The sequence below is a fragment of the Corvus brachyrhynchos genome, unplaced genomic scaffold (assembly GCF_000691975.1).
Source record: "Corvus brachyrhynchos isolate BGI_N302 unplaced genomic scaffold, ASM69197v1 scaffold3, whole genome shotgun sequence".
Taxonomy (NCBI): domain Eukaryota; kingdom Metazoa; phylum Chordata; class Aves; order Passeriformes; family Corvidae; genus Corvus; species Corvus brachyrhynchos.
In genome coordinates this window covers 7,799,821-7,813,726 of record NW_008237619.1, presented here as the reverse complement: position 1 = coordinate 7,813,726, position 13,906 = coordinate 7,799,821, and the positions used below count along the sequence as shown (strand labels likewise).

The 13,906-nt window shown below is 42.8% G+C and overlaps 1 protein-coding gene across 1 annotated transcript in view; it reads left to right on the top strand.

Annotated features, from left to right (window-relative positions):
- Positions 1 to 1,473: 1,473 nt before the first annotated feature.
- Positions 1,474 to 13,906, top strand: part of CHD1L (chromodomain helicase DNA binding protein 1 like) — a gene marked incomplete at its 5' end in the record, with an annotated part of 21,412 nt that continues 8,979 nt past the window's right edge. The window contains 11 exons of the mRNA XM_017731908.1: positions 1,474 to 1,617; positions 2,406 to 2,512; positions 3,769 to 3,883; positions 4,242 to 4,273; positions 6,379 to 6,460; positions 7,704 to 7,866; positions 8,256 to 8,411; positions 9,486 to 9,578; positions 10,012 to 10,108; positions 11,366 to 11,439; positions 12,546 to 12,656. Of these exons, the coding sequence (XP_017587397.1) occupies positions 1,474 to 1,617; positions 2,406 to 2,512; positions 3,769 to 3,883; positions 4,242 to 4,273; positions 6,379 to 6,460; positions 7,704 to 7,866; positions 8,256 to 8,411; positions 9,486 to 9,578; positions 10,012 to 10,108; positions 11,366 to 11,439; positions 12,546 to 12,656 (1,174 nt within the window). The remainder of the gene's footprint in view (positions 1,618 to 2,405; positions 2,513 to 3,768; positions 3,884 to 4,241; positions 4,274 to 6,378; positions 6,461 to 7,703; positions 7,867 to 8,255; positions 8,412 to 9,485; positions 9,579 to 10,011; positions 10,109 to 11,365; positions 11,440 to 12,545; positions 12,657 to 13,906) is intronic.

Here is a 13,906-nt window from a genome sequence, read left to right as displayed (position 1 = left end):
AAGGGGGACCTTGAAGATTATCCAGTTGTAATTCCCCTGCCATGGGCAGGGACGCCTCCCTCTAGACCAGGTTGCCCAAAGCCCCATCCGACTTGGCCTGGAACCCCTCCACGGATGGGACATCCGCAACTTCCCTGGGCCACCTGTTCCAGTGCCTCACCACCCTCACAGTAAAGAAGTTTTCCTAATATCTGATCTAAACATACTCTCTTTCAATTTGAACCCATTCCCCCGTGTCCTGTCACCGCAGGCTCTTGTAAATTGTCTTGCTCCATCTTTCCTGTACGTTCCCTTCAGGTACTGAAAGGCCGCAATTAGGTCACCCCGAAGCCTTCTCTTTTCTGGCTTGAACAGCCCCAGTTCTCTCAGCGGTATTTGTCTGGGGTCTGTTTTAACAGCCCCCAGGCCAAAAATAAATAAAGGTGCAAGTAAAGCAGCTCCCGGGCCTGTCAAAGTGAGCTGCAGTGCTGCAGAGGTGGCATTGCTGCCATGCTCACCGCTCCATGCTTGCCTTCCCTGGCTGCTGCAGTCCCTGTCCTTGACTTTGTGGTTAGGTGGGTGTTTGGGCCAGGGCTGAGCCCGGCTTTAACCCCCCTAGTGCCTCAGCACAGCCTCAGACAGCTCTGTGCTTCGGGACAACATGAACAAGGGTTGGCCTGTTCAGCGGTCCTGAAATGGGCTGATGGTGAGTGTGAATTAAAGTGCTTTCTGCTGCCTGGAAGGTAAGATATTAAAAGGGAACGCCTGGGCAATCCATCCTGCCCGCACATTTTCCTTAGCTGCTGGAAGTCCTTATCTCAATCCCCGGGCTGGTTTGGGTTTGTGTATTCTGCAGGCTGGTGAGTTACTTCATGCACTCAGTGTGCGCTTTTTCCCAGGAAGGAGAGGACAGCAATGGCACAACACACAGCACTTGAGTCCAAGTACAAGGACAGGTCTTGCCAACTCCTATGTAACATGTTTTGTGTTGGTTTTGACATATTGTGCACCATAATAAAGATTGCAGTGGTGGTAATAGTCACAGGGGCCTATAGTTGAGGTCTACCCTAGCTTTAAGTACAGTAAAGCTGGGAAACAGCTTGTTGAGAAATTATTATTATACAATAATAGATTGTGACAAACATTTCTGGTAGCCTAAAGCATGTCTCTGGATCTAGTACTTACATATTTTGAAAAGTGACTGCCGCTGAAAATCAAGCTGTCTTGTAGAAAAGCAAAATACCAGCCTAATTATTAGATCAGGTTCCTTGTACAGTCTGTTGCAATGGCTTGGGGCATTTCTGTGTGTGTAAGTTCCTGAATATGCTTTAATTTAATGGAATTGCTATAACATTGGGGTCTTTGCTCTCCAGGAGGGTGAACCAGCCTCTGCTGAAGGGTGCTGTGCTTTTCCTGTAAGGCAGATGTTTGGGAAGGCCTGTTCTGGGCAGGACCTGTTTCTGGTGTGTGTATAGAGTGTATTGTGGGTGACTGTGTAAATGTAACAAATCACTTTTATTCCCAGGCATTAAGCTTCGTCCCTATCAATTAGAAGGTGTAAACTGGCTGGTGAAATGCTATGAAGTCCAACATGGCTGTATCCTGGGTGATGAGATGGGCCTTGGGAAGACTTGTCAGGTGTGTCTTCTTCTTCTCCTTCTTCTTCTTCTTCTGGAAAATGATCTTTGCTTAAATTTTTGGGGTTTTAGCCCAGTGTTTTTGCAGAATGAAAAAGAAAAAGCACCCTAATGATTCCCCCCCACCTTCAGAATTCCATACTCAAGTGAGAGCTCATTGTCTCTTTCACTCCTTAACCACTTAAAACAAGTCCTGAGTTAAGTCCTGAGAAACTCTAAAAAGGTTTCAGGGTTTTGTAAAAAGATGTGTGGTCATTTTATACAAACACCTTAATGCATAATTCATAGTGTGCAGAGCTGAAGGCACAGTACACAGCCAGTACAGGGAAAATAATGTCCTTTTGATGCACCTGCACCAAGGGGATTTTTATGTTTGTCAATACATGGATTAAAATTTATAGGTCTAATTTTTTCAGAGGCTTGTTGGATTTTTTTTTTACGTTTTTCACTGGGTTTAAGTTTTGTTGGAAAATGACTGTTTGTGCTTTGGTTCAGCTGATTTTATTCAATAGGTCTTAAATTACAAGTAGTTTTAGGAAGTGATGTGTGGTAGACCTGTTTTGTGATATTGCAAGAAAGGCCTTTGGAAAGGGGCTCCATATAGGTAGTGTTTTAGGATCTAAGCCTTTTTGTCTGGATCCCACTTAATATTCTGTTAACTCTGGTTTGTGCTAGTGAACCTATGGAAACTAGCTGCAAAGCTCAACAAGGAGACAGCTTACGTAAGATCAGGCTATTGGGTTGAACCCTTCCCTTGTTGTAAAAAAAAATATTTTCCTTGCCTTTTAGACCATTTCTCTACTTCTTTATTTGACAAAAAAATTATCCAACAAAGAGAGATTTCTGATACTTTGTCCTCTGTCAGTTCTCAGCAACTGGAAGGAAGAACTGGAGAGGTAAGTTTCAACAATTGTCTGGCTTATTATATTATTGCTCAGCCAGTTGCAAAGATTGTTTTCAAATGTGCTCACTCTAACACTTTCTTTTTATCCTTTCAAAGGGATAAAAAGTAAAAAGGGAAGCTGCTACTAAACTAACAAATCAATGCAGACTATGCAGTTAGTGCATAGTCTTTACAATGCTGTGGTATACATTAATCCATCCATCCTATAGTATTGGCTGACTTTCAGTCCAAATGCCTCCACTAGCTCCTTGCTTTTTATTGATTTGTAACCCTCCATGCTCAGCCTCTCTTAGGCAAAATCTGCTGAAGACAGCCAGGAATCTTTATAATGAAAGGTAAGACCCAAACTGGGGGGCATGCTCACGTATGCACGCAAAATACGTCGCACTTGTGCATGCAGCCCTTCCTCACTGCGGTGACTGTGCCCATCTGCTGTGCCCAGAATAAGTACATTTGTGGTCTGGAGCCCACAGATTCCTTTTAAGAGGGAGGGCAAGAAGTTAAAGGTTAGAACAGGAATCTGTCTGTGTGGCTGTCGGGCGATGCTGTCTCTCAGCATCTGAAGTTATCCAGGTTACATTCTGAAGTGAGCTGGCCTGATGTGGATAGACTTTGGGTTGGAATAGTTGGGAGAAAGTGCATTCCTTCGTAGATCAGCGGTGTGGCTCTCCAGAAGGAATACTAAGTAAATAACAGTGGTGGGATTAAATGAGGAACATTAAATGAGGTCCCAACAACTGGAACTGGTTTTGTCTGCTTTTTGACTGAGAGAATATATTTTTGAGGCCCTGACTTGGACCTGTTTGCTGCAGACATCTTTTGTCTTTATTTTAGTATGATTTAGGCCAATTCTTTGGCCTCAGCTGGGCAAATTGTATTCATTCACCTGCTTCTCATGAACTTTTTTCAGTTCAGAACAGCACTTGGGCCATGAGACTGGTTTACAGTCATCTGCCTTGGACTCTTACAGAAGAATAAGAATACATATTTATTTAGAAGAAGAATGCAAGTTTATTTAGGACTTGTCCAAATGAGAGCCAGCAGCTGAAGTGCCAACCTGAGGTGAAAATCATGAAGGAGTGAGATTCAAAAGCTGAGATCCAGACACATCTCACAGGAGTGTAGGGTGTTTGGATAGGAATTCTCCTTATCTGTATAGTGGCTGTGTTTGATAAGGGGGTCCAGGGTCATAAACACATAGAAAGGCTTAGCTTGGCTCTCTATTTTTGCTCTTTCTCTTAACAACAGGTTTGCTCCGGGTCTTTCTTTCATAACATACATAGGCAGCAAGGAAGAGCGACCCAAAGTGCAGGAGAACCTAAAAAAGGACTCTCACTTCCATGCAGTCCTGACAACATATGAGGTATGTGATGTCTTTGTCACTTAAAAGGGAGGCTCAAGTTTTCCTTGCCTTTTTGATTCCTCTGTACCACCCAGTTCATGAGTTGTCAGCCCACAAGTTTTCTCACTTTTATCCTTCCAATTCTCTTCCCCCCTCCTCTTGGGCAGAGTGTGAGCGATGTTGGGGGGTGTGTGGTGTTAAACCATGACATGCTGAAGGTGTCATGTAGCTGTCATGTTTTTTTCCTCAAGTAGTAAGTGCCTTCATTCCACTCTGCTCCATTTCATCATAGTCTGCAAGCAGACAAAAAAAATGCTCTGTTTCTTACCTGATATATTTACTTAAATCATAAATCACAGGTCATTTTCTTTCATTGCAGATTTGCCTGAAAGATGCAACATTTCTAAAGTCGTGAGTCTGGTTTTAATTTCTTCAAATTTAAGTCTGCATATCTGTCAACGATTTCTTAAGTGAATGTTTGTATGTGTGAGATTCTGTGTTGTTTCACAAGAGACAGGGATGATCTTGGCTTGTGATTAGAACTTTGCCTTTTCCAACTTTCACTGAGAAGTCTTTAATGTCAGCTAAGATATATTTGAACTTCCCCCAAGGACAGTTTTCAAGCCAGTTAACTCAAAGCAATATGACACATAGTGACTTACAGCAGTACCTTAAGTACCAGTCCAGCAGAGAAGATCCTCAAGAGCTTCATGTTATAAAGGTGTTAGTTGCAAAATTCACTGAAACTGACCTGTATTATGTAACACTGATAATGTGCTAATACCATATTCTGGAGTTCATTGCCTCCAGTCAGAACTGTAGAGGGCTTATGAAGCATTATGCCTTTTAGACAGACTGACTATTCAGCTGAAATTCAGCCTGTAGGAGGTACTGTCATGGTCATGCTGAATTGTACTGGATCTGCACTTGAAATGGGGAGAAATTTTCCTTTTTTCTTAGCAGTAGTGCCAGTGCCTTGCAGTGGTGTTGTGACAAATGCTGGGGGCAGCTATACATAATGAATGGCTCAGTATCTTTGTAGAAGCAGAAATCCAGTGACTCCCAGTGGCACCATTTTCTGTCTGTCGGGACTAGTCAGGCCCACAGTGGGCACCCTCCTGTCTTTCAACAAAGCATCTGTCCTTGGCCGCTGCTGGAAGTAGCAGGTTGTGCTGCACATCATGGTAGAAAGCAGGTCTAATGAAAGGTAGCCATGACTGTATTGTCCTTACAGTTTCATATCATGTTCTGCATTGCTGCATATTATTCTGTTTATCTTAAAGTGTAGCCCAGGTAGGTAGCACCCAGAGAGAGCAAGTAGTCAGCCCTAGCATCACAGAAATGTCAGTTCCGGAGTAATTTCCTACTTCTAAAGCTAACAAATAACATAAAAAACACGTCACTCCAATTTAGGGGTTTGCCCTTTAGTCTTCCTTCTGAAAAAATGTGGTTGCTAATCATTTGTACCTTGTCCTGTGTAGGAGCATTTGGAGCACTTTGTAGAGGTGGGTCAGAGTTATCAGATGACTCACCAGCACTACTCCTTACAAGCAGTGTAACAGCACAAATGAGTTGAGCAAGAGCTATGCTCTAAGGGAATAGGTGAGGGATCAGACTCTGCTCTGCACATGAGCTTCTGTAATGCTTCACCGTGCCGAGTCCTTCTGCAATTCAGCTCCTGAGCTCATAGAATAAGAGCAATGACGTTTGACTGTTGTGGCAATGGAGAACCATTCCCATATAGCAGAGAGGGAGATTGATAGCAAAGAGGGAAATTGAGGCAAACAGAAAGGCTGTGAGAAGAATGTAGGTCACTGGGATTTCAGATGTTGTATTCCACTGGGAAGAGAAGCGTGTTGGTAAGAAAAGATGGAGGTTCATGCTTTCCCTCCTCTGGAAATGACTCTGATGTAGGAGTTGAAACCCTAGTGATAAGGAGGCACCAACACTGAGGGTTGAGAAGATGTGGAATTTCAGTTAAGCCCAGTGGATCTCCTGGATCACCAGTGATTCTGCAGTCTGCTTGAGGAGACCCTGCATAGAGCTGTATGAACCCAGAATAAGTTGAAGCTCCTGTCTTGGGTGGTTTGCAAAAGCCTCATGATCACTCTTCCATCACTGCCCTCATGATAGTTGCTGGGTTTTGCACAGGGTCTAGGCCCTAATCTCATGTCTCTTTTTCCAAATCAGAGGCCTCCTTTAATGTTCAATGAACTTGTGTTGATGTCATTTTCCTGATAGTCATGGGGATGGAGAGAGAAGCAAGAAATTCAAGTGAATTTTGTTAGTCTTGATTTCAGAAAAAACTCACCCAGGCAATAGTTAAAAAGTTGTGTTGGTTCTTCAAAACCAGTACCTGTGAATTCTACCCCACTTTTGGTATTTGCTTGTTGTTCATGGCGTGGGACCCCACCTCAAGTTGAGCCAAGCAGAGCCACCACTTACTTCAGTCTTTTTGTGCTTACAAGAATGAATTGTCAGCCCCTAACTGAAGATGCTGTTTTTTGTTTGTTCAGCTTTAACTGGGCTGCCTTGGTTGTAGATGAAGCTCACAGACTGAAAAATCAAAATTCTCTGCTTTACAAGACACTTTCTGAGGTAAAGTAACTCATCCATCCTCTAGTATCTTAAGACTTTTCCCTTTTTAGATTCTCTGTTTGCTCCCAGAGCATTAAGCTCTGAACCATAACTCTTTTCCATCAGAGCTGGTGAACTGATTTCCATATTTAGTGGCAGAGAGATAAAGGCCTTGTTGGCTTTGCATGGAGGTGGGCAGTATTTGGAGCTTCCCTCTCATTCTGCTTCATGTTTGGGCTTGGAACAATTTGAAATACTTGAAAAGGTAAAACAGCCAGATGGTGCTGAACTACAGCTGTGCTACTGCAGTAGTAGAAGTGTGGCTGACCTAAGCAAAAGAGATCATCTCCAGCTCTGGCAGGGTGAAGGAACCCTTGCCTAGCTCATGAGACCTCAAGTCTTGAGCTACTGACTTCCACTGTCCCATTTAATGGAGCCACCCTTGTTTACAGAAATCAGGAGAATTGCTCCAGCTTCCAAAGCGCCCTGCCAGAGCAGCACAAATGCCTGAGTGAAGGCTGCACTTCTTGTTATGGCAGTGAAACATTGGCATTTGGTGTGTGCTGGCATCAGCAACAATGTACTACAATGCACCTTGGAAAATAGGAGTTTTTATTGAATTCCTGAAAGTCTTATATAGTCTGGACATTTTGTCCATGATGTCTGTAATTTGGGAGCTTTGGTTATAATCGCAAAAAAATAGATGCAATTCACCTTAACTCTCCTCCTAACATGTTTTCTATTACCAAACATGAGAGAAATTTCTATCTTTCCAAAGGTAAACATATTTCCCAAGTCTCTTTATGGGGATTACTGTAGGCAACATGGACCAGATAATGTTGCTGTGTTTGTCAGTTACCCAACAAACAGAAATGGAACTTAGTCTGACACAGTTTCATTTCACTGTCCTATTCCAACTGCATTTTCCAGTTATCCCTCCTTATCTAACACCTAGTATGCAGTTTAGACCGTAGACTGCATTGATCTGAGCATTTTAATGGAGTCAGTTTTGCACTTTGTTCTTATTTTGCTTACACTGAATTCCTTGCACTGGTGCCAGCCTAGTCAGTTTGGAGCTGTTTGGCTGTCCCACCATACCTTATGTTTGGATGGTTTTGGCAAATCTCTGCAGTATTCTGCAAGCAGTTCTGTGCTGCCTCTCATCTTTTAAATTAAGAGTGGCGTGGGTGGACTTGTGTATTAACTAAACTTTCATTACAGATACTTTTTCCTAATAATTTTGTTTTATTGCTGGTTTTTTCAGTTCTCAGTAGGCTTCAGCCTGCTGCTCACAGGCACTCCAGTCCAGAACAGCCTCCAGGAGCTGTACTCCTTACTCAGCCTTATTGAGCCTGACATCTTTCCTAGGGAGCAAGTGAAAGAGTTTGTTGAGTATTACCAAGTTATTGAAAAGGAGAGTGAGCCAGGTCAGTAACTAGCAATGTTGTACTTCAATCAGAACCAGCTTTTATCTTGACTAGGAAACAACTGTGTTGTGTCCTCTTAATTTGCTTTCTTTTAATGGTGACAAGCTTTAAAACAAAGCCACAAAAAACTAGTGATTACTTTTAAGGCAAGAGCTATCTTAATATAGCTCCTAAGTGTTTCAGGTATGCAGCTATGTTTTGGTTTCTCTGTTTGTAAAATGTGGCTTGAACAATTTCACTAATAGATGTGAGATTTGTTTTACATTTATTTTGAAAGTGTTGTTGTGAAGGTATTGTATAAATTCTGTGCTTTTAACACAGTATTCTCCTCTTTTTTTTTTTTATTTCCTTTTTTCTTTTTTTTTTAATTTCTCCCTGCCTCTGCATAGCCAAAGAATTGCACAGTCTTCTGCAGCCATTTCTCCTTCGGAGAGTCAAGTCTGAGGTGGCTGCAGAGCTTCCAAAGAAGGTGGAAGTGGTTCTGTACCATGGAATGTCGGCTCTGCAGAGGAAGTACTACAAGGCCATTTTGACAAAAGATCTAGGTAACTTGAGCATTTTGAAGTCTATCAATTATTTTTAAAAACAAAACTAATTCCTGTTGTACCTGCATGCTCTGTTGTAAAGAAGCAGAAGTTACTTTGGTCTGCAGAATATGTACAGAATAAATATGCCAAATTTGGGCTGCTTGGTTTTTTGGTTTTAGCTTGTGGCAAATTAAGAGACATGTATTGTTCTATTGCTCAGCTATTGCAAAGTTAGGAAGGGTCAGCTTGAGGATCTTCTTTGTGCCAGTCTCTAACTAAAAACACTTATCACAAGGTGAGCCTGCTCCTATTGCATGTTTTTGTGTTCAAACAAAAGCGTGGTACAAGAAATTTTGGATCCGTGGTTCTCAACAAATTTTCCAGTAGTAGCACAGATGCTATAAAGCAAATTTCAACCTACTGGATGCAGATATGAGGTTTTTTGGAAACTACAGGGCTATGTAGACAATGCAACCCACCACCATTGTGGTTTGTGAGTGCTTATTTGTCGTAGGGAAATGAAAACTGGGGAGTTGGAGATCCTTTGTTCTTCTTCTCGGCCTTTCTAGCACTTTGCATGAATATCACCAGGAAATCTGAGCCTTCATCTTCTCCTGTAGCCAGCATATGTGCACGCATTTTCTTTTGTTCCTCACGAAAATGCAACTCAATGTTCTGGTTGCCCAGGAGATCTTGAGTGTACTGGTTTTTGGGGTTTTTCTTTTGAAAATGCAAATGAACTGCACCAAATTTCTTTCACTAATTTTGATGATTCGCTATTAGAAAAATTACAGTGACCTTTTTGAGGAAGTCCAGAAAGTTCAGTGAGTCTGACAAGGCAAAGTAGTGTTTATCAGTGTCTTTATTTCTAAAGGCTTGTCCAAAAAGTGTGAGGGAAAGTTTTTTTGATTCATGAAAACAGATGTATTAGTCTTGAGATGGGAAATTCAAATTCAGATGTGATTCACAGAGAGAAATACTCCAGTGCTGAAGCACTTCAGAGCAGTGCTTAGTACCAAGACATTACCAGTCACACCCATTAATGCAGCATGGGCTTCTCTGCTCTGTTCTTTTCTGTGCTCTTTGTTCCAGATGCATTTGAAAATGAAACGGGAAGGAAGGTTACACTCCAGAATGTCTTAATTCAGCTTCGGAAGTGTGTTGCCCACCCGTACCTCTTCAATGGTAGGAAAGCACTGTTCTCTCTCGAAACAGAAAAAAGAACTTTCTTGATTTACACAGTGGTTTTCTATTATTAGTGTAATGCTTAGAAGAAGCAAGTAATAAACACTCTTGTACTTGAATCAGTAGCAGCTGTGAGTTTGTGACCAGTTCCAACACATGACAGTTCATCAATAGTGATGAATAAAGTAGGAGACTGTGTGAAGTCTGAGTTTCTGACTGCAGCTTTCTATTTGTATGTCTTCTCTCACCTAAACAAAGAAATCACAATGCTTTATGAACTACTGAGGGTGTCATTTAGAGATAGAGAAGGACCATCATTTCTGAAGCAACCATCACGTGGCTCTGCTCAGCAATAGTGGCAGTGCAGACACACACCACAGAATTGTTATTTGTGTAGTATTAGCTCTGCTTTTGAAACTCCTTTCTGTTCCAGGTGTTGAGCCAGAACCCTTTGAGATTGGAGACCATATTGTTGAAGCCAGTGGCAAGATGTGTTTGTTGGATAAACTCCTTTCATTCTTGTATGCTGGGTATGTCATGTTGGGATGGGGTTGACATAGGGAGAAAAAGTAAACTGTGAAAGCAAACTACCTTATTTAGCCATAGATTGAGCAGTTATTCATCACAACACAAGCACTGACCTATTTATTGCATATTATTCACTACCTGAAAGAAGTAAAAAAAGCTGTATTGGAGATGGTAGAGAAACCTTGAGGATTTCTGTAGCTTACCTTTAAGCATTTTTCAAAGCACTCTACTCTCTCCCATGTTCTCATATTTGCCGTATTTGAGAACCTGGGATGATAACCAATGTGACTTGGTATTCAGCATATCCACTTTGACTGTGGGTTTCCTGAGAGTGATTTCGAATGCCTCAGTTGAGTTGCCTTGTGCTAGCATGCCTGCATCAGCCTGGGAGGCAGAATCCATGGCAAATGTGACAAAGAAAAACCCAAGAATAAGCTGAAACTTGAGGTGTCTTGGGATTGACGTTCAGAACCCCTTGTGTTGTGCTCTATTCAGAACCTGGAACCCAAAGACCGAAGGACAGAGCTTCAACAGCCCTTGTGAAGTTCTGATGTGATTTTGTTGTCTTTGTCCTGCTGTGTAGCACCTTGTGAGTGGCTGTCTCTCCACTGAATGTCTTTGCTGCAGGACCAGCCCTGTGCAAATTCTGGACTTGAAAATGTCTGTGTTCTGCTCTATGGCAAAGTCTGATTTAAAAGGAGCAGTGTCTGATGCCTAGGGCTGGGAGGGAGGAGAGTTGATTTCTTACACACTTTTTAGGTAGAGTTTGATCTTTGGGGGGTCATTTGCTGGAGAAGGAAATGTTCTGCTGTCACAGAGATGCTAATACTACATTTTCCCAGTATTTCAGATGCATTGTAGTGTGTGATTTGAGAGCAGTCACATGGTGAGAAAGACCTCATCATGCTAGGCTGAAGCTGAGGGTCCTTTTAGACAGGCTCCTTTGGTTCCTCACCAGCCTGTATCCAACCAGCAGCAGAACAGTGCCTGAGCCTTATTACTTCTCTGTGACTCCACATGCTGGACAGGGCAAATGATGACAGCAGATAAAGCTTAACTGATTGCATTTAGATGTGGAGCTGAAAATGTGGTGAAGGAATGGGCTGTGATTCTGGGAGGCTTTGTGTACAGAGGTGGTGAGCCGTGCTGTGTAACAGTGACTAATAATGACTGGTTAGGCTGTTGTGATCCCCCCCAGCACACTGTGAAATGCTGACACAGTATGCTGAGGACCACAGGGTCTCATGTTCTTCTTGCAGTGGCCACCGTGTGCTGCTCTTTTCTCAAATGACTCAACTGCTCGATATCCTGCAGGACTACATGGACTACAGAGGTATGTTCTGCACAGTTTGATAGGAGAGGGCTTATCCTAATGGTCTCTGCCAGATATTGTTCCTGTGATTTTGGTTGATCTGTCTGGGATGGAGAAAGGAATGTGATGAAAATTTATCAGTTCTTTGTAGATAGGGACCCTATTCCTGCAGTGGCTCTGTGTGGTGGAGGGTCTTGAGTTCAACTCTTTGCTGTTACCAGCTTCCTGAAATGACCTGGCAGTTAACTGTTGTTCTTCAAAGTAGCTTCATCTTTTGTGCCTTGATAAAATGGAGCTAACAAATGGAAGGGTAGCAATGTTTCATTATATACTTATGTTCAATTGTGTATCTGTGTCCTGAAGCAATTGCAGTAAAGGCAATAGGCTTGCTCTAGATTCACTTTGTCCAGCACAAAACTCAAACTGAGCCACAGTTATACCAGGAAATTAATTTTTGATTAAAACTGTTGTTGACAGTGGGGCCCCAACATGTCTGTGAGGGCAGGTTGGATCAGACCGTTTTTGGCAAGGTTAGCAAAGTGTTCTTGGGACATTCTCTTTTGTTTCAATCCACATGGCTCCATGCCTACTTAGGATTTCCCATGAAAGAGGCTTTTGTTTGGTGTTTATGGTTTTGGACGACTAATAATGTAGGATAAAGCCAAATGTAGTGCCATATCCCATACTGGTTGCTCACAGGAAAGCACACACTGAAGGCCGTGGGAGTTTGGATAAGGAGGATCTGATGGTTGTTGGCCTGCTTTGTGGGGCCGACAGCCAGCACAGCATAGTTTGAAATGGGACTGTGTGCTAATGTTCTTTTACTTGGGCTCTGAATTTTCCTGTTGTGTTTCCAAGCAGTAAATTAAATGCTATGAGTCTCTGCTTCAGACTCAGCTAAATTACTCTTTACCAGTCAATCTGGAAGTCAGGGTTGTTACCTCAGTTTATACGAGGTTTAACTGGGAAAAAAAGAAGGAGGCAATGAAATGAGAACCAAGTCAGAAGGATTTGGCACAAAAAGATTCAGGAGAGCAATGAGACAATAGAGAATGAGGTAAGAGGGTAAAAGCAAAGGCGAAATTTCAGAAACATGAAACAACAATTCATGTTGTTTGTTTGGAAAGGCTACAGCTATGAGCGGCTGGACGGCTCTGTTAGGGGTGAGGAGAGACACCTGGCCATCAAGAACTTTGGTCAACAGCCCATATTTATCTTCCTGTTGAGCACCAGAGCAGGTAAGTAAGGAGAGACAAACAACCCATCTTGCATCTGCACTCTTTATTTTATTCTTTCTGTCAAGGTTTCAGGGAATTCTGAATCCTGCAGAGCCTGTTCGTGTGGGGGATTTTTGGGGGAGACAGGACACATCCTGAACTTGGGTCTCTCATCTAGGACATCTGGTTTCTCTGCTTTCCTTTTGGCAGCTGATGGCAAGATCCTTTTCATATTGCAGCCTCTTGAGTTTATTTTATTCCAAGTTCCATAATGCCTGTCTCTGTGCCAGTTTGAGCTTAAGGAATCTCACTAGCTTTTTATTTCTGCAAGCATCAGACTTTAGGCAGGAACAGACTTCCTTTAAGTAAGTTGGTGGAATGCTTCTCAAGTTTGCTGAACATGGACATGCTCTTTAGCTGGCAGACAGACTGAAGCAAGAGTCTTTTACCATCCTGAGGCTGCAGAGAACTCCATGGGACTGCCATCTGTGCTTCTTCCCCTCTTCGCTCCCTGGGCAGATCTGTGTCTTCTACACCGTTTCAAACCTCCCTGTCTCTCTGTTCAAACAAGCATAGAGCCAGGCTTCTGCTTGTCTCCAGAGGAGGAATCCACACTGCTTGGTCTCAAACATCAAACTGGAGCCAAGTCTTCCTTCGGGCTTCTGGTTTGACTTTTCTTGATGAGCCTGGCTCCAATGACACCACAGTGCACTGAGGGGAGCACACAGGAATAGTGAAGGGAAGACCCTAGTAGTGCATGTCAGGAGTGTGTGTGTCTCTCACCACAGTGCCTGAACTCTCCCTCACATGCCAGCCAGACTTAGAGCTGTTTTTTACTGCACACTGCTATGTCTGGCCAAAGCATCTTGTATTCAGCTGGGAAGAGGTGTGCTAACAGTACTGCCATTGCTCTTTTATTATGGACAGAGATTCTCAGGTGCATGACTGTCTCCACTAGCAGGGATATTCTGATTACAGTGGAGGTGTCTTGTCATGAGCTGGGTGAAATGTAAGGCAGCAGTCCGTCCCCTCTTTAACTACAGTATGTGGTCACGGTAGAGGTATTTAAAAATGCAAAATTAACTGGGTTTTTTATCTTTTTATTTCATGAGAGCCCAAGTTCTAAGCTCAAAACCTTTAAGTCATACAGACACCTGGGCTCTGGTTATTGTGTAGTTTGGCTTGGCGTTTCCTACTGTTTCAGTGGTGTGTTTACAGCTGGTTCTGTGCTGCAGCCAAGTCATGACTTGGGCCGGTTCTTTTTGCTTTTG